Raw genomic sequence first — 22,714 nt, 5'->3', positions numbered from 1 at the left:
ATACTTAGTTCTTGAGTCAGGTCACAGGCTCACCCTTTTCAAACAGAGACATAACCTTAAGACAGGATTTGTGAAGGAAAAGACAATGGGGAGGCTTTCCCACTTTGACCTTGCAGAGAGAACATTTGCTCAGTTTAGGAATCAAAATGGCTCCAGGTCAGTCTTCCTGTGCTGATCTATGTATGTGCGGTTATGAACATGACCATATATCGAAGACCTCCAAATTCCTCTCCCAGTCACCCCAAGAGTCAGCGCTAGGAGAAGGGCTCCACCTGCAGAAAGAGGGGAGAGGCCAGGCTGGAGCCATGTTTGACTCCCATCATCCCTAGCTCATAGGACCAGTGGTCAGGGACGATGGTAATTGTAGTCCCCAAACAGCTGGAGGGCCATGTTTGACTCCCATCATCCTTAGCTCATAGGACCAGTGGTCAGGGACGATGGTAATTGTAGTCCACTGTTACGGAAAAAAATCTGGGTGCGGGGTTACCCTGCCACCCAGCTCATCGGACTAAGTCCGTGGGTCCCTGCGGAAGAAAATGAGCTCAGCCGGACGCAGGAGCAAACTGCAGAAGATCCAAGTTTATTGCGCAACAGGTTCAAGGCGAGATTGAACAGTGAGAAAGGGGTGACATGAACTTTTGAGTTTTCCCTCCATGTCCCAGAATACAGTGCATGAAACGTCACGAATACATTATGGGAAGGTTGGGTTTCACAAGTTACATCATGAATATACTTTACACGTCATGAATACATTATGAAAAGGTGGGATTACATTAATTAGCATTTTCGGATGAGGGAGGGGGGATATGCGGAGCGGGAAATATACATAGATACACATTTATTGAGTACCGGTGGTGGCAAGACAATGGGTCAGAGATATGCATCGTCTGCCACCTAATATTGCCCGAAGGAAGGATTTTGCAAGACTATCTGACAGGATTAAGAAATTCCTGTGTACGTGACCTGCCGCTTCGGGGATTATGGAGGTAGGGGTAGCATTATGGAGTCCAGGGGGAGGTGAGTTGAATGACACCAAAAGTGAAGAAATCGGAGTTACGGTTGATTTTATATCAATTTTTGAAGATTTCAGTGATTTCTAAGCCACTCTGTACTATAGAGCAAAAGCAGAAACAGAGTGGATACATTGTAACAGGATTTTGACAGTATTACTTGAGAGATTATGGAGGACAGGGGAGGGGTGATGGAGTCCTAGAGAAATTGAGCAAATATATTGTAGTGAAGAAGACATTGCCCCCCCCCCCGTTCCGTATCAGTCCCCCATTCGGAGATAGATTTGCATTAAAGTTCTGTAAGAACTTGCAAATCTTTTCTCCGCACCCTAAATCTCGGTGAATGGGATGTGTGGCTTTATGCAAACCTGAAAGGGACTTGCAAGCCATGCCTCTTACGGTCATTTGCAAGTATATCAGTGCAGGTAGCTGCATATAGGGTATTATATAAAGAACACGTCTTGTATTTTGTTGCTAAATTACTTGTGGCATTCTCAATAGTGTACTTGTGGCATTCTCAATAGTGTTTTATGCTTTACACCTAGCAGGAAGGTCTAATTGACTGAAAAATGCAGTTGGTGTTTTGTCCTTTGCCATTTTTGTGTGTTTCTCAGGTGTCAAGCTAGCTCTTCTGTGGTCTCACACTGACATAGTGCTACAGCAACACATCCTGTCTGTTGAATCCCCTCGGGGCTTTCATTTAACCATGTTGCCTGGCATTCACCATAGCTGGCACATAGGTTGGGCATCTCGTGAGGGAGATGCCTTGGCCTTGGCCTTCCTATGGGATTCTATTATAGGCTGTGGTTTTGCACGCATGGAGAGTTGCTCACTTGCACTTAAAGGACCAAAAGGCTAATTGCAGCCTGGATACACTTGCCCAATTCAAACTGAGTCCAATTTGAATTTATCTTGCCCCATGGTTCTCAACTCTTCAAACCAATCTGTTAAATGAAAACCATTCTTAACAAGGGCAGTTGTCCAAATAAGTCAATTTAACTCTATAAGGGATCATTCCTGCTAAACCAAAGCATATGCACCTTCATGTACCTGGTGTTTTATGGATCCAGAAGCTTGTCCTTGGAAAAACGAGGTTTAACACATTTTAAAATGGATATGGAAAGTTGGCAGGGTGCCAGGTGGAACAATTAAATGTGGTTATAAATTGATCTAAACATTGGACTCCAGAATAGTGTGAGCTATTAGAAAGTATAAAATGCATGAGAATTCTCCATTGGTGTGTAAGCAATAAGACATTAACATAAAAACAATTACACACAAAAATTGCCCCCCTTTGTGGAAATCACACTGTCAGACACATTTCAACATTCTCACATAATAACACATAATACAAAACAAATTAATTAAATATCAGTTACATATCTTGACACAATTGTGATCTTTTATGCATGTATCTTTTGAATCCTGGAGCACAGTCTTAAGGTTCAAAAGTGAGAAAATGTCCTTGCAATTCAACTCCTCCCCTTAGCCATGAGGGGTTGTTGCTGCTTTTCATCCTTGCACATCTGTAGAAGTGATATCCTGTAAGGGGCAGGGTTTTGGGGCTTAAAGACAGTTAGAAAAGGGAGGGGGCAAAAGGCGAAAAGGATGTCCTTCGGTTTCTGTTGGAAGTTGCAAATAATAAAATCTTAGTGGATTAAACATTTTATTCATTATCACATTTCCATATAATTACTGTGATTATCTGCTAAGTTTGTTTGCTTTCCTTCACTTAATTTTTGTTGTTGTTGTTCTTTTCATATTATAAAATAAAAAATTACTCCACATGTATAGAAAGAGAACTGTAAAAAATACAAAGGTTAAAAAATAAAAAAGAAAGCAAAAAATTAGATTACCAGTTAGATGAAAATGGACTTGACACAAAGACATCAGATTCAGAAAATAACTATTATTAAATAGTACAAAGATATTATCAAAACCACACATATTACTACTGGACTGGAAAAAATGGAAAAACAATGAGGAAAACTTAAAATTCACCATGTGCTATTCAATAAAAGAACTTCGTGAGACTGACTTTCAACATGTGATGAACATGTCCCCCAAAGTAAAACACAAACACACAAAAATGAGCTATGAGGAACCAAAAATAAATAAATGCTAAGACACACAATTAATAAGTAACCTGAAGTAATCTGTTTTGGCATTCTAACATCCCAAATGAAAATAAAAGTGTTTCTTGATGTGACATCAGCTGTAATGTTAATAGCGGAATACTGGGAAATGAGTTAATACCAATAAAATGAATGGCAATTTAAAGTTGTGCAGGTACATTGCACTAGCCAAAATGACAGAATTAGTAAGAAATGCTCAGGCCAAAGGTAAACAAGTACCATTCCACAAACAATGTTTGGTTGTGCTTCGATTAACTTCATAGACATCATGGAGAAACTGATTAAATAAATGAAAACAGATTATTTGTAACTTAAAAAAAATGTCAAAGGCACAAAGAGATAGAGGTCACTAATACAGCAGGGATTCAGACTTGTTTCACAGAACAGAAAGAAAGTTGCTGTGGGAGGAAAAGGGACAAACACTTTGTTATCAGGGTTCACATATCCTGTTAAAAGGGAAAATTATTTCATGTGAAAAGCCTGTCAGGAAATGCTGTTCCTAAAATTCCCAATCAGGGGGGAATGCTTTGATATTTACCTGTGAAAAGAATTTTGCATGTTAAGATTTGGAACCTGGAAAGCTCTTGACTTTTGATGGGCTAGTTGTTTTTTTTTTTGTAGCCTTTTGTCTTAAGTAGCCCCTGGGGCAAAGACAGATTAAGGGTGATTTCCCTCAATGGTTCTGACTTTTCTTTTACATTTGGAAGAAACCTCCTCTCCCTCCTTACAGTCCCCCCCCCCCCGTCCTCTCTCTCTCTCTTCTTTAGCTGATCTAGCCTCTGTGCATGTGCAGAGTTCATGTCTCAGCAAACCTTTTGTACTATTGAAAATGTTGCATCCTTTGGCTAAATTAACATTTGAATAAGGGAAGGGAAGGGTATGGAGTAGATTTTGAAAACAGGGTTTGATTTTAAACAAAAAAGAGAAACTCAGCAATTTAAGTATTTACCAAAGCTAGCGATTTCGGCCCAAGCAAACGAGACTGCTTCCTTTATGTACAGGAAAGGGCTAATATCCCTCTGGCCATTCGCGGAACAATCAACCGCTCTCTTATTTATGAGTAAAAATGGCCAGAGAGTTAGAATTCATAGGAATTTTTTTTTTTTAAAAAACATTCTCAGTCATTTCGGCCTTACCATTTGCATATAAATGGATTGGTCAAGGCTAATTCTACTTGATTATCCATTTGTATGTGCTTAAACTTTGAGTAGACTTTTAAGTCTGATTTTTGTAAATAATAGACAAAATGATAAACACTGTAATCACTTAAATGCTTGATATCACCAGTTCTGCTTCAAACATCATGGCTTTCACCTCTCATCACACCTTTTAAAAAACAAAGAGCCAACCTGGGCTGAATTTCAACTCATCAGCCACAAATTGGGAAAGTTGAAAGGGACCTGGGGTCATCTAGTCCAACCCTAAAATACAGGGTTCATAGCAAGATTTGTACTACCAGAAACACACACATACCTATAGAAATTATCTTTAAAGGAAGATTGAAGTTAACATTTTTCCTAAGATAGGGAGAGGATCTTTTATAAAGCAAAGTTAATTCAATTGATATAACCACTCACAAATAATTACAACAGCCATAGATTTGACAATTTTGTTGAACTTGCAGAGCAATAGTAAGCCTAATCTATGCCCCCCCTTGCAGTTTCCTTTAAAGGAAGCTTACTCAGGAGTAAATTTACCTGGCACAGAATAAGAAGGAGAAGGAGGGGAAAAAAAAACCCTGAAAGAGACAGAATGAAACAGGGGGGGGGGCATTTTCTAAGAAAAGAGGCCAGGAAGTCTTATAGAAACTGATATCAGGAGCCTTACAATAACTCTTCTGTCCAACCAAATCAAAGTTAAAACTGGACTCAGATATTTTCTTAGAAGGAACACCATACTTTCATAGGCATATGCTTAATGAAATACATACACTGCATTTTAGCTTGAGAGCAGTTGGCTCAACTAGGCTTTTGCAGCAGAAACATTAGGTTATCAGCACCTTCCAAAATAAGACTGTAGACTCGCAATCTCAAAAGTTGGGGCAAAGCAAGAGGTGGGGTAAACATTTGCACACTTCATTCTCATTTTCTCTTATTTAGGACTGCTAAGATCCAGCATGACTTCCTTATTTAGGACTGCTAAGATCCAGCATGACTTCCTTAGATTTAAATTTTGAAGCAAGCTTGCAGTTTAAACTATGCACACTTAAGAAAGGCAGTCTGCCAGAGACAGAAGGAACAGACAACACACATAACAGACAACATGTAAACATACATCTTCTCATATATGTATTAACAGACAACACACATAACAGACAACATGTAAACATATATATTCTCATCCTTTAGTTGGTTATTGCAACTACCTTTGGCTTCATTAAGTGAAATTAGTAGGAAGGTCCCACATGGTTTTATGAGCCTCCTTGCCTCTTCAAACACACCACCAGGTAATCAGACTGGTAGGGCTCACAACGCTTGGTTGACTGGGTACCCCTTTATAGATGCATGCGTTGCTGTTGTTGCTTTTTTGCTTTTTCCTTTTTTTGGGGGGGGGTGTGTGTGTCTGGGATAGAGAAGGGGAAAAAAGAGGGGTTGATTAGGATTGGTATGTCTAGGGGTTTGGTACGCTTAGTACAGGGACGTATAGTAAAGAGGAGAAGGGGCTTCTAGTTGCCTGGCAACTTCCTTAGTGGGTTTTAGAGAGCTCTAGCTATCCGGTTCCTTGCGTTCCATTTCCTATTTCCTTATTTCCTTATTTCCTATAACCTGGGGTCTCTTTCCACTCTGCCGGTCCTGCCCAATTCCTCATGGGCTATCCCTCCTGGCAACCTCCTACCTATCGTCACATCTCAGGAAAAGGGGCCCTACTGGACGCCCGCGCCATGCAGTGCCAGATCGGGTGGTCCCTGGATAGAATTTCGGGTCGAAAATCCCCCTTGCTTTCGGAAGCGAGCTTACAGTACACGTGGTATGTAGCTCGACCGGTGCGGCTGGGATTGGGATAGAAAGCAAGACCACTTCCTGCCCCCTAGAAAGGACGCTCGGGAAGATCGGAAAGAGAGCTCCAACCCCTTGCTTTCAACTGGGATGCCCGTTGCAGAGAGTCGGCTATCTTTCAAGTCGGGTCTCTCCGTCTTACTTTCGGGCTCCCAATTGGTGCGGCTGGCTGGAGATTTTAAGGAAAAGGGATAGAGCTCAGAACCCCCCTTTCGGGTTGAGCAGCGGTCCACGGTCTCTCTCACTAACCAGACCAAGAGAAAGGCAAGAAGGAGCGATAGAGAGGAGGGCAGAGAATTCAGTTGCCAGGAGACTTCCACCCCCTTCCCACCAGTGCACTGGATTTTCCTTTTTCCTTATACTCACGCGTCTTCTATGATGATCCCGGGATCGATGAATAAGCCGGCTGGATCCCTCTTTTGCTCCCCGGCTGAACTCCTAGGGCTTTCGATTACCGCCCAGAAGATGGCTGGGGGTCCAAAAGGATCTTCCCAGGCAAAATGGCCTGGAGCCGGCTGAAGATTTCGGGGCCCCCAGTCAGCAGCTTGGGAGAACCACAAGCCCCACGTTGGGCAGCCAACTGTTACGGAAAAAAATCTGGGTGCGGGGTTACCCTGCCACCCAGCTCATCGGACTAAGTCCGTGGGTCCCTGCGGAAGAAAATGAGCTCAGCCGGACGCAGGAGCAAACTGCAGAAGATCCAAGTTTATTGCGCAACAGGTTCAAGGCGAGATTGAACAGTGAGAAAGGGGTGACATGAACTTTTGAGTTTTCCCTCCATGTCCCAGAATACAGTGCATGAAACGTCACGAATACATTATGGGAAGGTTGGGTTTCACAAGTTACATCATGAATATACTTTACACGTCATGAATACATTATGAAAAGGTGGGATTACATTAATTAGCATTTTCGGATGAGGGAGGGGGGATATGCGGAGCGGGAAATATACATAGATACACATTTATTGAGTACCGGTGGTGGCAAGACAATGGGTCAGAGATATGCATCGTCTGCCACCTAATATTGCCCGAAGGAAGGATTTTGCAAGACTATCTGACAGGATTAAGAAATTCCTGTGTACGTGACCTGCCGCTTCGGGGATTATGGAGGTAGGGGTAGCATTATGGAGTCCAGGGGGAGGTGAGTTGAATGACACCAAAAGTGAAGAAATCGGAGTTACGGTTGATTTTATATCAATTTTTGAAGATTTCAGTGATTTCTAAGCCACTCTGTACTATAGAGCAAAAGCAGAAACAGAGTGGATACATTGTAACAGGATTTTGACAGTATTACTTGAGAGATTATGGAGGACAGGGGAGGGGTGATGGAGTCCTAGAGAAATTGAGCAAATATATTGTAGTGAAGAAGACATTGCCCCCCCCCCCGTTCCGTATCATCCACAAACTGCTGGAGGGCCATGTTTGACTCCCATCATCCCTAGCTCATAGGACCAGTGGTCAGGGAAGATGGGAGTTGTAGTCCTCAAACTGCTGGAGGGCCATGTTTGACTCCCATCATCCCTAGCTCATAGGACCAGTGGTCAGTGATGATGGTAATTGTAGTCCCCAAATTGCTGGAGGGCCATGTTTGACTCCCATCATCCCTAGCTCATAGGACCAGTGGTCAGGGATGATGGTAATTGTAGTCCCCAAACCGCTGGAGGACCACGTTTGACTCCCATCATCCCTAGCTCATAGGACCAGTGGTCAGGGATGATGGTAATTGTAGTCCCCAAACTGCTGGAGGGCCACGTTTGACTCGAATCATTCCTAGCTCCCAGGAGCAGTGGTCAGGGATGATGGGAATTGTAGTCCCCGAACAGCTAGAGGGCCACATTTGACTCCCATCACTCATAAGCTCCCAGGAGCAGTGGTCAGGGAAGATGGGAATTGTAGTCCCCAAACATCTAGAGGGCCATGTTTGACACCCATCATCCCCAGCTCCCAGGAGCAGTGGTCAGGAATGATGGGAATTTTAGTACCCAAACAGCTAGAGGGCCACGTTTGACTCCCATCATCCCTAACTTCCAGGACCAGCGGTCAGGGAAGATGGGAATTGTAGGCCCCAAACAGCCGGAAGTCCACGTTTGACTCCCATCATCCCTAGCTCCCAGGAGCAGTGGTCAGGGCAGATGGGAATTGTAATACCGAAACAGCAGGAAGGCCATGTTTGACTCCCCTCATCCGTAGCTCCCAGGACCAGTGAAGATGGGAGTTGTAGTCCCCAAACTTCTGGAGGGCCATGTTTGACTCCCATCATCCCTAGCTCCCAGGAGCAGTGGTCAGGGATGATGGGAATTGTAGTCCCCGAACAGCTAGAGGGCCACATTTGACTCCCATCACTCATAAGCTCCCAGGAGCAGTGGTCAGGGAAGATGGGAATTGTAGTCCCCAAACAGCGAGAGTGCCACGTTTGACTCCCATGATCCCTAGCTCCCAGGACCAGTGGTCAGGGAAGATGGGAATTGTAGTCCCCAAACAGCTAGAGGGCCACGTTTGACTCCCATCATCCCTAGCTCCCAGGACCAGTGGTCAGGGAAGATGGGAATTGTAGTCCCGAAACAGCCGGAAGGCCACGTTTGACTCCCATGACCCTTAAGCTCCCAGGAGCAGTGTTCAGGGGAGATGGGAATTGTAGTCCCCAAAGAGCTAGAGGGCCACATTTGACTCCCATCATCCCTAGCTTGTAGGACCAGTGGTCAGGGAAGATGGGAATTGTTGTCCCCGAACAGCTAGAGGGCCACGTTTGACTCCCATCATTCATTCCAAGCTCCCAGGAGCAGTGGTTAAGGAAGATGGGAATTGTAGTCCCCAAACAGCTTGAGGGCTACGTTTGACTCCCATCATCCCTAGCTCCCAGGAGCGGTAGTCAGGGAAGATGGGAATTGTAGTCTCCAAACTGCTGGAGGGCCACGTTTGACTCCCATCATCTCTAGCTCCCAGGAGCGGTAGTCAGGGAAGATGGGAATTGTAGTCTCCAAACTGCTGGAGGGCCACGTTTGAGTCCCATCATCCCTAGCTTCCAGGAGCGGTAGTCAGGGAAGATGGGAATTGTAGTCTCCAAACTGCTGGAGGGCCACGTTTGAGTCCCATCATCCCTAGCTTCCAGGACCAGTGGTCAGGGAAGGTGGGAATTGTAGTCCCCAAAAAGCTAGAGGGCCACGTTTGACTCCCATCATCCCTAGCTCCCAGGACCAGCGGTCAGGGAAGATGGGAATTGTAGTCCCCAAACAGCTAGAGGGCCACGTTTGACTCCCATCATCCCTAGCTCCCAGGACCAGTGGTCAGGGAAGGTGGGAATTGTAGTCCCCAAACAGCTAGAGGGCCACGTTTGACTCCCATCATCCCTAGCTCCCAGGACCAGTGGTCAGGGAAGATGGGAATTGTAGTCCCGAAACAGCCGGAAGGCCACGTTTGACTCCCATGACCCTTAAGCTCCCAGGAGCAGTGTTCAGGGAAGATGGGAATTGTAGTCCCCAAAGAGCTAGAGGGCCACGTTTGACTCCCATCATCCCTAGCTCACAGGAGCAGTGGTCAGGGAAGATGGGAATTGTAGTCCCCAAACAGCTAGAGGGCCACGTTTGACTCCCATCATCCCTAGCTCCCAGGACCAGTGGTCAGGGAAGGTGGGAATTGTAGTCCCCAAACAGCTATAGGGCCACGTTTGACTCCCATCATCCTTAGCTCCCAGGCCCACTGGTCAGGGAAGATGGGAATTGTAGTTCCCAAACAACAGGAAGGCCACGTTTGACTCCCATCATCCCTAGCTCCCAGGAGCAGTGGTCAGGGAAGATGGGAATTGTAGTCCCCAAACATCTAGAGGGCCACGTTTGACCCCCATCATCCCTAGCTCCCAGGAGCAGTGGTCAGGGAAGATGGGAATTGTAGTCCTCAAACAGCTAGAGGGCCACGTTTGACTCCCATCATCCCTAGCTCACAGGAGCAGTGGTCAGGGAAGATGGGAATTGTAGTCCCCAAACAGCCGGAATCCCACGTTTGACTCCCATAATCCCTCACTCCCAGGAGCAGTGGTCAGGGAAGATGGGAATTGTAGTCCCCAAACAGCCGGAATCCCACGTTTGACTCCCATTATCCCTAGCTCCCAGGAGCAGTGGTCAGGGAAGATGGGAATTGTAGTCCCAAAACAGCTAGAGGGCCACGTTTGACTCCCATCATCTCTAGCTCCGAGGAGCAGTGGTCAGGGAAGATGGGAATTGTAGTCCCCAAACAGCTAGAGGGCCACGTTTGACTCCCATCATCCCTAGCTCGTAGGACCAGTGGTCAGGGAAGATGGGAATTGTAATCCCCAAACAGCTAGAGGGCCATGTTTGACTTGCATAATTCCTAGCTCCCAGGAGCAGTGGTCAGGGATGATTGGAATTGTAGTCCCCAAACAGCCGGAAGGCCACATTTGACTCCCATCATCCATAGCTTGTAGGACCAGTGGTTAGGGATAATGGGAAATGTAGTCCCCAAACAGCCGGAAGGCCACGTTTGACTCCCATCATCCCTAGCTCCCAGGAGCAGTGGTCAGGGAAGATGGGCAATGTAATCCCCAAACAGCAGGAAGGCCACGTTTGACTCCCATCATCGCCTGCTCCCAGGACAGGGATGATGGGAATTGTAGTCCCAAAACATCCCCAAGTCTGGCCATCGTTGGTATCGGTTGATATATTGATTCAATCAAACAATTAATCATGGCATGGAATGGTTGAAGCTCTGGACCCCCCCTCTTCCATTTCCTGCGCCCCCCTACCCCTGCCTCTTAACCCCCGCCTTTCCTATTCCAGCAGATCTGTTGAGCTGAACGGATTTGCTGCACTCAGGGATCCATACCTGGGGGGCCCGGGGCCCACCCCCTACCAATACCTCCCGCACCTTCAGAGCTGCCCGGCGCACTCGGCCCTGCTGCCCCCCCCCGGAGCCTTGACCCCCAGGCTCCCGCTCTCCTCATCAGCCAGCTGGTCTCGGCCGAGGACATGGGGCCCCTCGGCACCCCCATGCTCATCGAAGACGGGTGAGTGGCGCACCCCCTTTCTGCCCGCTGTTGGCCCCCTCAGAGCAGCACAGTGGGGAGCCTTGTCACACGGGGGGGGCGCACGGAAATGCTGTTTACCTTCCCTCCGGAGCGGGACCTATTGATCCACTTGCACTTTTGATGTGCTTTCAATCTGCTAGGTTGGCAGGAGCAGGGACTGAGTGACGGGCGCTTGCCCCTTGACGGGGATTCGAACCGACCACCCTAGGCTCAGTGATTTAACCCACAGCACCACCCGCGTCCTTTAAAAAATGCAAAGCAGACCCGTGAAAAAGAAACCCACGGAGGGGTGGTATTAAACGGTGCGAATGCAACGTCGGCCGGTGGGCCCATAACCGACACTCGCTTTGGGCCCCTAACCGCTCTCCCTCCCGCAGGTACAAAGTGACCCAGTCGGAGCTCTTTGCGCTGCTCTGCCGCCTGGCCGATGAGCTCCTTTTCCGCCAGATCGCCTGGGTCAAGAAGTTGCCCTTCTTTGGCGAGCTGTCCATCAAGGACTACACCTGTCTCCTGGGCTCCACCTGGCAGGAGCTGGCCCTCCTCTCCTCGCTGACCGTCTACGGCAACCAGATTTTCGGAGACCTGGCTGACGTCACCGCCAAGTACTCCCCGTCCGAAGAGGAGCTCCACAGGTGAGGCTGATGGGGGGGGGGGAGACAGTCGCGGAACTGAGAAATGGCACAGAAACATTACCTTTACAGAACGTTACGTTACGGAAGCACCTCTTACATCTCACTTCTTAGAAGCTAAACGTAAGGCAGTGGATTTCAGATGGTTGATCATTTATAAACCTCAAACTCCTGAGATAAATGCAGATATTTTGAGAAATAAACGTATTTTATTTTTATATTTGGTTCCTTAATTCCGTCAGGTCTCAATTCTTATATCGACTTTTGTTCCTTCTTGTAATAATTTCTTACAACTCTATTTAATATTATTCTGGTTATTCTTTACAAATCTTAGCAATCCCCCCTTTGTTTGAACTAGATGGTCTGTCCCTTTAAAAATTCTTTTGCCTTACAGTATAAAAACCTGTGATTGGAAACTCCCTGTACCAGTCTTTAACATCAGCAGTCAGGAGCTTTTCAGCCCTGTTTTTTGAGTTTCTTTGAAACTTAAACAGCTTATCTGGACTCTCCTTGGCTTCAGCGAAAGCAACTCCAGCTGCGCTCCAAAGGCTTCAGGGATAGCTGCCCAAAATTCTGAAGTATTATAATCCTGCATGATTTCTGTTTCTTTTCTTCACCTTTAACTGCCCTGAACCATTTTGCTTGTTTTTCTTTTATCTTCTATTTCTGTCATTTCTATATATGAGGACTATTTGATTCCTGCAGTTGACCTTTCGCCAACATTTGCTGTTTGTGCTGTCCTCAGCATCCTGCTGGGCACCACGCAGAAATCAAAGAGGGGCACATTCTGACTCCCAGGCTTGCAATCTAATAAACTATGGTATGTAAGAGAAAGGGAATGCAGAGGGGAGAAAGGAAGATCATGAAAAAACAGCAGGACAGACAGAGAGAGAAAATGCACTTTCAATAAGTAGCTGTTTGGCTCAAAGGTGGAGAAATATCCCAGGCTTATGGAGCAGCAGGTTCAAAAAATGAACTGCTGAAAAATGGCACACGAGAGCTGGAACATTGGAAGTTAGCGTCCTTCAGTCTTGAGACAATGGAGTTCACCTCTGGGGGTGAAGTCCACCTGCTGCTATAGCAGCACTGGAGTGACTTCCCTGGGGCACAAGCCTGGGCAGTGTGGACGGAGGTCCTGGGCTGCCCAGGCGACAAGACCCTGCTCTGGGCCTCGCTCAAGCTTCAGCTCAACCATGTGCAACTGAAGAAAGACAGTCAGTTAAGGTTACCCTAAAACCCCCAAACTGTTTATGAATTCCCCCTCCCCAGCCAGGCCTCAAAGCCTCGCCTCAAGCACTTTTCAAATAAGGCTAAAAGCGTTAGCTAAGCATATTCCTCTTGCTGTAACAAAAAGACTCTAACGAAGGTAGAGAACAGAGTCCATTGTTTCTCAGAGCCTGTTTGTTTCTAAGGCCAGTGGCCTTGTTAAAAACCAAATTGCAACTTTCTTTCCGGGAACTATGCCAGGACAAGAGAATGAAACATATCTGAACACTCTGAAACCCCCTTTGGTTTCTCACCCCCTTTCTGGGAAGAGTCCAAAAAGAGTCCCAAGACAGGAACTTTCTGTTCATGCTCAGGAGACATGGGGCAGAACTTTTCAGAAGGAGGAGAAAGGGGAGGGAACTGGAAGAGGAATATATACTCTGTGCAAATGGCTGTGAAATCCTGCTTGTTTTGTGACTCTATCACACTTGCTCCTCTGCCCCCCCCCCCATGGCAGAATAAAAGCTCTTTCTCTGGATTTAACCCCTTGGTGTCGTTTGACTCTTTTCGTCCCTGCTTGGGTGCAACGATTCCTATCCATGGTTTAAAGGGCTAGAAAGGCTACATTTCTTGGTGCGTTAGTTAAGGACTGACTGTCTTTCTTCACAACATCCCTTACAGGGGGAGAAAACTGGCTGCCTTGCAAAGTTGCTGGATGGATTACTTTCATAGAACAACAAAGCAAACATTTTGTGTCTTGGGGGGAATAAGAAAAAACCCTGCCCCAGACCTTGAAGGGATGTTTCCTGTCCGGGGGGGGGGGTGTATTGAGGTAGATGGAGAATTGGGACTTGCCTCCCAATACAAATAGCAGGAAGAGGAGCGGGGGAGATCCGGACTGCAGCAGCAAACCCTCCCCACAGCAGAATCCCACCTGCTATTACTCCAAGAAAAACCTGCACGAACGGAACAATTGCTAAATGCACAAATGTTGCTAACTCCCACTTGGCTCTTCATCTCCAGAACCACAAATTGCCTCTGACTTCAAGAGACTTCCTGAGGGGGCAGCAAGTGCAGAAGAGATGGCAAATCAGGCGCCGGACTCTTACCTTTCCACAAAGCAGTGGGCAGCTGAGAGGACCCAACAGGAATGGATCAGGACCCCACCACAGAGGTAGGCCTCCACTCCTTGTACCCTGACAAAGATGGCCGCCTGCCACGGGTGGGACTGGATGTACGAGTAGAGGCCTCCTTTGATCCGAAACTGAGACTGGCGGTACTTTCTCGTTCCACACGTGGCCAGGAAAACAAGGAAAATGTGCCCCAGACTCAGATACAACGTTAACTCTCCGCTTGGGGCAAAATGCTCTCCCAGGGCCTCTTCATTTATTTAGCACATTGCTATCCCATCCGTCCTCTCAAAGGAACCCGGGTGGCAAACAGTTCAATGATAAAAGCATCTTCAAAACAATTCCACTACAGATGCAGACACAGAAAGATCTCTGCTTAAAAGTTGGAAGAGGAAGGTCTTTGGTTGGTGCTCAGAAGACAATAGACAGCAGTAGTATTTATCCCACCTTTCCTCCCAGAGCTAGAGCCAAGGTGGCTCACAACATTTAGAAACATTATTATAAAATACAAAGCAATGAAAACAACAGTAAAGGTACATCAGATCACCATTGGAGCCAGCAACTGAAATGCAGTTTGCTGGCATTTTGCCCCACGGATAAGGCAGGCACTTACAGCAAGCTGGCACATTGCAGTATTCCCATTTCCTCTTGCCACCCCTGAGCACGTGGCACCAAGGCTGGGTGCTATTATCAGGATTCCTGCAACACAAAAGTGGAACAGGATTACTTCAGAGATCAAATGCTCCCCCCTCTCTGCCCCTGCAAAGAGCAGCAGTGTGGGCTACCCAGGTTTGTATGTCCCCTGAGGATGATGTTCTGGAGTTTACGGAGGGCTGCTTGATAACCTTTGTTTTTTGCATGTACTTAGAACAGCTTTTTCCCAACACTCCTGACGTTTTGGCCATCAGCCCCATTCAATGCAGATTGGTCAAGGCGCCACATTCTCACCATACATTTAAAACACTATGATGCCACTTTAGAGGGCTTCCTGCAAAGAATTCTGGGAGCTGCAGTTTGTTAAGTAGCCTGAAGGTTAGTAGGAGACTCCTGTTCCTGATCCGAGAGCTAGAATTCCCAGAGTTCCCTGTGAAGAGGGATGAATATCATAGAATCATAGAGTTGGAAGAGACCACAAGGGCCATCGAGTCCAACCCCCTGCCAAGCAGGAAACACCATCAGAGCACTCCTGACATATGGTTGTCAAGCCTCTGCTTAAAGACCTCCAAAGTAGGAGACTCCACCACACTCCTTGGCAGCAAATTCCACTGTCAAACAGCTCTTACTGTCAATAAGTTAAACCACTCTGGGAATTGTAGCTCTGGGAGGCAAATATGAGTCTCCTAACAACTCTGAGCACCCTTAACAAACCATATTTCCCAGAATTATTTGGGGGAAAGCCATGACTCAAGCGGCCCTCCAGACGGTGCTGAATGATAGTTCCCAACATCCTTGGCCCTTTTTGTGGGTGCATGGGAGTTGGAGTTCAGCAACAACCGGAGGGCCAAAGGTTCCCCACCCAGCTTAACACAACATGAATTTGAAACTGGTCCACGCCACAGAAAGCTCTGCATCAGCCGTGACTTCCTGTGTCCATCCATCAATCCATCCTATACTATAAAGTCACAGGCAGGCCTGGAAACACTTGGGGATAGTCAAAAGCCATTAAATCCAGCATCATCTCCTCCTCCTGGTCGGCTTTCACAGACACTGTGTGAAGTGGCCTCTGGCCTCAGCTGTGATTCAAAGCCTCACTCAGAGTCCTTGGGAAGGGGGCGCTTAGAGAAATTGTCCTCATCCCAATTTTATTCTAAAAGATCTGAATAGTTTCTGCACTGGAAAGCAATGCTATTGAAACTCTCCCTTGTTTTTACTGTTTTCAAGTTGGACAGAGCACTAGGCAGGCATGTTTTGCAACAGCTTTCCGTTCTTTTGCACTTCTTCCCTTCCCTGCAATGTGTTCCCGGTGCACAGATGTGCCCTGGTAACACACTACCAATGCATTGCCACAATGCGTCAGGGTTGCCTTGGGACAAGTCAAGGTACATTCAGGGATGGACCACAGGTCCCAGGTTCAATCCCTGAAATGTTCAGTTAAAAGGATCCCAGAGAGAAGGGGACTCTCAGTGAAAGTTGGAAAGTGGCTGCTAAACATGCCCTCCAGATGTTTCCCACCAGCCTGGCCAATGGTGGGATGCCAAGGGACCCACGTTCCATCTCCAGTCAGTGCCAATGCCAGTCAGTGCCATATTGTGGTGGGTGCAGGGAATGTACAAGTCCACTTCCTGAGTTTCTAGATAACTGCATCGAGATCCATTGTGTGTGGTGTGTGGTTTTTTACCAGTGTGCAAGATCATATATGCATACACCAGTGGAACACACGCCAAGACCCTGAATGCAATCCTACACATGACCACATCCAAATTCGGGTTTTCACCAATATTTTATCAACAACCACATAGGCATTTGTAGCAAACATGAATGAAATGGCACAAATGGATTGGATGACCCAAAAAACACAGCCTCATCTAATTGCAGAATTATTTCTATGAATTCAATAAAAGCAGCACACAGGGCAGAGCCAATCAGCAGGTTATTGTTCTTACACTAGATAAGGCAGAGTGGTCCAGAGCCTTTTTGGAAAAGCCAAACACATATCTTATCAATAAGCCATGTTTTGCATTTAGTTTTTCTTTTTGGACAAAAAACTGCAAGGAGAAAAGGTGAGGGTCGGCTTACCTGCAGAAGTTGTGGCTGGTGAGACCGAGCTGCTCTGCATCCTCCCGATGGGAATTGAAGACCAGCCCAGTAAGGAACTGGGAATCCCACCTCAAGCAAGCAGCACCCCATTCCGTGCGGTTGTGGGGACCTCGATAGTTGTTGCCTCTTCCAGAAATGCAAGTGTGACTTTCTGTGACAAAAAAGGCAGGTTTGCATCAGGCCCGAACCACATTCATGGGGCATATAGTTTGAGGTTTTTTTCTCACTGCAGATTTTCAATTGTGAAGCCTACATTAAAAGCACATCCCCCCCCCCCAAGAATCATAGGAGCTATAGTTTACCTCTCACAGAGCTACAATTCCCAGCACCCCTGATGACCCACAGTTTCCAAGTTGGGGGGTGTGTGCCTTAAATGTATGAACCTTGGGGCAGGGATCCACTTTTCATCTGTACAGCGCCATAGATGTTACAAGGGATGGGGCTGGTTCTTAAATTAAATTTTACATATTTTATTTAACTAGAAAAGTTTTAAATGATTTTTATTTAACTAGAAAACCAACACAGACAAGAAGAAAAAGAAGGAGGAGGAGGAGGAGGAGGAGGAGGAGGAGGAGGAGAGTTTGGATTTAATATCCCGCTTTATCACTACCCGAAGGAGTCTCAAAGCGGCTAACATTCTCCTTTCCCTTCCTCCCCCACAACAAACACTCTGTGAGGTGAGTGAGGCTGAGAGACTACAGAGAAGTGTGACTGGCCTAATAAAAAGCTGAAAGTTACTGTACATGTCTTAGAACAAAGCTTACACATACCTTATGAATACGAGCCCTATTAAATAATTTGTAATAAACAAGATAATACATTTTTCCTGCAAGCATGAAGGTATCAATATCCAAAATGCAACATTAAGAAAATGTTTAAGTTGAATGCCATCAGAACATTGCAAAATGATTATTTGAAGCCAGCACCCTCCCATTTTTATTTAATTCATAATCAAGTCTCTTTTAGTATATATTGCATCTTCTCATTGTCTCCTTTTTCTACCGTAATGAGCGAGTTTGGTCACTGAGGCCAACTAACACAAGTTTTCTACTCCATTTTCCCGCAAGCATGGCAATAACCATAGATGAAGCCAATTCTTTGTTTCTGCAAAACTAAACATGCTGCACAAATAGGGAATGATTGTGGTGGAACTAGAGCTCCAGATTCCACGCAAGATTCTCGGAGTCTGGTGCATATTTCTATTGAAAAGGAGCAGACCAAAATACAAGTGTGTGGGTGTGGAATTCACACAAGTTAATTTGGATCAGGGCCGTGATGTGGAGAGAAACTGCTAAAAGCCTTCTTCCCTTCGGCTCCAATGCTCATAGCACAACATTTTCACCGCCCCATCTGGCTCTGCCCCACTGCAGAGGAGCCTTGAACCTACTGTTGGCGCAGGGAGGGAGGCTGCAGAACTCAAAGCTGTACTTGTTTCCTTTGTAGACAAAGCACCAGGGCATGATGTCGGAATCAGGGTTTCTAGAGGAAAGGAAAGGCAAACACTGGGCATTTTGTACCATTAAGACATTTATCATAGCAGTGTGGAATTGTAGAGCTGGAAGGGACTCCAGGGGTCATCTAGTCCAACCACCAACCTTCTGGTTGATAGCCAGATGCACTGGCCCACTGCACCACTGGGGACAGCTGCAAACTCAGCTGCAACCTCAAAAATAAGGGAAAAAATGGGGGGGGAGGCCAACATTTATACTCAAAATAATACACTGATAATTTTAAGAATGTAGGAAGAGTCTTGCTAGATCATACGAAGAAACATCTAGACAGACACTCGGTTCTCACAGCAGCCAACTAGAAGTCAGTGAAAGGCTTGGAAGCAGCCTTTCCTGGGTGCAACAGCACTTGCCCTGTCCCGCCCCCCACTTGCTATTCAGAAGCCGACTGCCTCCCCCCCCCCCAGGGAAGCATCACCTCCGTCAAGGCCAGTAGCCACTGACAGCCTTATCCCCCAGGAAAAGGTCAAGAAAAGGGCTGCTAAATTAATTAAGGGATGGAGTGACTCTCCTATGAAGAAAGGCTGTTGCATTGGGGACTTTTTAATTTAGAGAAAAGGCAAGTGTGAGGTGACACAATGAAATTTTATGAAATTATGCAAGGCATGAAGAAAGTGGTTGGAGACGTTTTCTTCCCTCTCTCATATCACACCCAATGAAGCTGAATGTTGGAAGATTCAGGATAGATTTTTTTAAAAAATAATTCTTCCTGAAGTGCAGAATTCAGCTCTGGAACTCACGCCCACAGGGGCAGTGGTAACCACCAACCGGAATGTCTTTAAAAGAGAACTGGACCAATTCATGGAGGAGGAGGAGGAGGAGGAGGAGGAGGCAGCAGCGGAGAGGGGCTCTTGATGGCTGCTGGCCATTTTGACTCTGCTTTGCCTCCACCGGCTCCCACAGGCTCCTCTTAGGCTCGTGGAAATTGGTCTTCTCAACCCAAGTTGGTGGTTGACACTACGCCTTGGGGGAAGGAGCTCCATAGTTTAATTCTAAGCCCTGAGGGAAGACTTGTGTGGTGTAGTGGTTAAGAGCGGTAGTCTCGTAATCTGGGGAACCGGGTTCGCGTCTCCGCTCCTCCACATGCAGCTGCTGGGTGACCTTGGGCCAGTCACACTTCTTTGAAGTCTCTCAGCCCCACTCACCCCACAGAGTGTTTGTTGTGGGGGAGGAAGGGAAAGGAGAATGTGAGCCGCTTTGAGACTCCTGAAGGGGAGTGATAAGGCGGGATATCAAATCCAAAACTCTTCTCTTCTCCAAAGACGTCCTTCCTGTTGTCAGCCCTGAATCTTCCAATCTTCAGCTTCACTATATGGCCTAGATGTCTTCCTATTTATTCCCTTTCTCCACAAAGCGCACACAGTTTCATGAAATTATGATGAAATGATATTATACACCTCCACCTTGTGTGTCTTCCCAAAGTCTCACTTACACTAAACTAAAATGTTGTAACCTTTCCTCACAGTGGAGATGCTCTCAACCATTTTGGTCGCCCTTTTCTGAACCTTTTCCAGCTCTGCAGCATCCTTATTTGACAATGTCAATATTTCTCCCGCTCAGAGTAGATTTTGCCTACAAGGATGTATTTGTGGGAATGGATTTCGGCACTAGGAGAGGATACATGGTTTAGTTATTATTCTTCCTTGCTCACATTTGTGAGATTAACAGAGTACCATCCTTTGCAGCTTAAACTTTGAAGCTAAGAAAAGTTTGATTTAAGCTTTTACAAACAATAATCCAGGATGCTCTAAAGGCAGACTGGATTTTCCTGGTATTACCCATTGTCTACCCCTTAAAAACAACAATCACAACACTGTTTTGTAAAGAAGTAAAAGTAGTATTTACTTACACAATCTAGGTTGAAGTAGCAATTGCAGCACCAAATAAAAGCATGTTTATAACTACAGTCGTACCTTGGAAGTCGAAAGGAATCCATTCTGGAAGTCCATTTGACTTCCAAAACGTTCAGAAACTAAGGCGTGGCTTCTGATTGGCTGCAGGAAGCTCCTGCAGCCAATCGGAAGCCGCAGAAGCCCTGTTGGACGTTCAACTTCCAAAAATAGTTTGCAAACTGAAACACTCACTTCTGGGTTTGCAGCATTCAGGAGCCAAAATGTTCAGGAACTAAGCTGTTCCAAAACCAAAGTACGATTGTACTATCTAAGTTACCAAAGTACAAAAGGTAAGTTCAAAATTGTGTCTGAGCTGCAGACCTCAGACATGGACATGTGGTCAGCTTGGAAGCATGACGAAGAAAGAGGAGGCTGCCCAGGCTGGAAGGATGTAGGGCTACAGCTTCCTGCCAAAGCAGACAAAGGAAGTGATCTCACAGAGTTCTCTCTAGCAAATTTGACAAGAAAGCTCTATGAGCCCCTTCATGTGCCAATCTGGTAAAACATGAATTATTGGTTTGATTGCAATAATGTCCCATGGTATTGGGGGGCAAGAAGAGGAAGAGGCCCCTCCTAAACTCACTTTCTCACCTGCAATAGTTGTGGTTTCCAAGGCCCAACCTAGCGGCATCTGCCCGGTACGCATTGTACCGCTTATTCCTCAAGGAATCGAGCTTCCAGTTCAAGCACTTGGCTCCACTCACAGTTGTGTTCCATGTCCCCATGTAGCCCTCTCCAGCGCCCTGGTAACACTTGGCTTTGGTATCTGAAAAAGGAGGAGCAGAGCATTCAGTCTCCCGCCTGTTCTCCAAAGGTACTCTGCACACATCTTGCATCCATGGGGCTGCTCGGGATCAAGATGGGAGATTGCAGCCGTGGTCACTGGGGGCTAGAGAGCAGAGGCCTATGGGCCACATGTGACCCCCCAGGTCTATTCTGTTTCGCCCCTGGGACTCTCTCCAGGCCCCCCTGCCCCCAGAATCTCCACCCCTCTCACTAGCCCTACTTTGCAACCTCTCCTCAAATGTTTCTGACTTGCTGGAATGTGGTCTTGAACTCTGATAATGGTTCTTGCTTGTCTGGCTGGAGGATAGAGCGGAATGCCACAGTTTGTGTGTAGAAACCAGCCTCATGAACCAAAGCAAAATTCACATTCACTCCTGTGCCCATTTTTGCCCCCTGCTAGATGAGGTGGAGGATGGAAGAACCACAAGGCCATCTCCACCTATGTCCTCCCTGCTCTGTGATGCAGTCCTCCTCCTTCCCCACTATTCCAGCCATCTTGGACTGGAAGAAGCAGGAAGCTCATGACACTTTATGCCAGATGCTGCTTCCACGCTGCCTCTCCCTCACAGGCACAGCTAGCAAAGCCAGCAGGCCTGGCAGCCAAGCTACATACAATTTATTCTTCTTATTACATTTCTATACCACCCTTTTCTTCCAAGGAGCTGCTTGGGAGTAAAGGTGGTATATAAATGTAACACACACACACACACACGGTGGTGTACATGGTTCTCCTCCTCCCCATTTCTTCCTCACAACAACCCTGCGAGGGAGGCTGCAAACGCCGACTAAGGTGCTTCCTGGCTGAGTGGGGAATTGAACCCTCCTCTCTGGGAGTAGGAGCTGGCACTCTGGCCATCCCACCCCAGTCACATCTTGGAACAAGGCTGCTTAAACTTGCTCGCTTTTATTTTGGAGAGAAAACTGCTGCAGGTATGTTTAGCCTGGAGAAGAGGAGGTTCAGGGGTGAGATGATAGCCATGTTCAAATATATAAAAGGATGTCACATAGAGGAGGGAGAAAGGTTGTTTTCTGCTGCTCCGGAGAAGCGGACACGGAGCAATGGATCCAAACTACAAGAAAGAAGATTCCACCTGTTACGGAAAAATTCCGGGTGCGTAGTTGCACAGCCACCCGGCTCGTCGGACTAGGTCCGCGGGTCCTTGCGGAGGAAAAAGAAACTCAGCCGGACACAGGAGCAAAGTACAAAGATCCGAGTTTATTGCGCAACAGGTTCAAAATGGCATTGAACCCCGAGAATGGGGCGACACAAACTTTTAAAAGTTCCCTCCAAGTCCCACAACACAGTGCGCGAAACGTCATGAATACATTATGGGAAGGTTGGGTCTTATGGATTACATCAGGAATACATTACACACGTCATGAATATCTCAGAGAAAGGTGGGGTTACACTAATCTACATTTGAGAGAAGGGAGGGGTGGAATATGCAGAGCGAGGGTCATATACAAATATACATTTCATGAGTACCGGTGGCGGTGGGACAATGGGTTACTGATATGCACCGTCTGCCACCTGGTATTGCCTGGAGGAAGGGCTGGGCAGAACGATCTGACGGGATTAGAGAGTTCCTGTGTACGTGACTTGCCGTCTCGGGGATTATGGAGTC

At 46.6% G+C, this 22,714-nt stretch overlaps 2 protein-coding genes across 2 annotated transcripts; one reads left to right on the top strand and one right to left on the bottom strand.

The window, feature by feature from the left end:
* Positions 1 to 11,052: 11,052 nt before the first annotated feature.
* On the top strand, positions 11,053 to 11,957 carry LOC309537541 (nuclear receptor subfamily 6 group A member 1-like). The gene is made up of 2 exons (XM_082232429.1): positions 11,053 to 11,160; positions 11,559 to 11,957. The coding sequence occupies exons 1-2, from the start codon at positions 11,123 to 11,125 to the stop codon at positions 11,815 to 11,817; spliced, it is 297 nt and encodes a 98-aa protein (XP_082088555.1). The 5' UTR covers positions 11,053 to 11,122; the 3' UTR covers positions 11,818 to 11,957.
* A 1,999-nt stretch (positions 11,958 to 13,956) lies between these two features.
* LOC309538276 (tissue-type plasminogen activator-like) lies at positions 13,957 to 21,233 on the bottom strand (the record flags this gene model as incomplete). The annotated part of the gene is made up of 6 exons (XM_082233622.1): positions 20,895 to 21,233; positions 18,291 to 18,382; positions 16,883 to 17,054; positions 14,684 to 14,845; positions 14,126 to 14,299; positions 13,957 to 13,972 (listed from the first exon to the last, which is right to left on the bottom strand). Exons 1-6 carry the CDS (start codon positions 21,137 to 21,139, stop codon positions 13,957 to 13,959), a joined length of 861 nt encoding a protein of 286 aa, XP_082089748.1. The 5' UTR covers positions 21,140 to 21,233.
* Between the last annotated feature and the right edge of the window lie 1,481 nt (positions 21,234 to 22,714).

This window comes from Podarcis vaucheri, assembly GCF_965113315.1.
Source record: "Podarcis vaucheri genome assembly, chromosome: 7".
Lineage (NCBI taxonomy): Eukaryota > Metazoa > Chordata > Lepidosauria > Squamata > Lacertidae > Podarcis > Podarcis vaucheri.
This window is presented reverse-complemented; position numbering and strand designations above follow the sequence as displayed.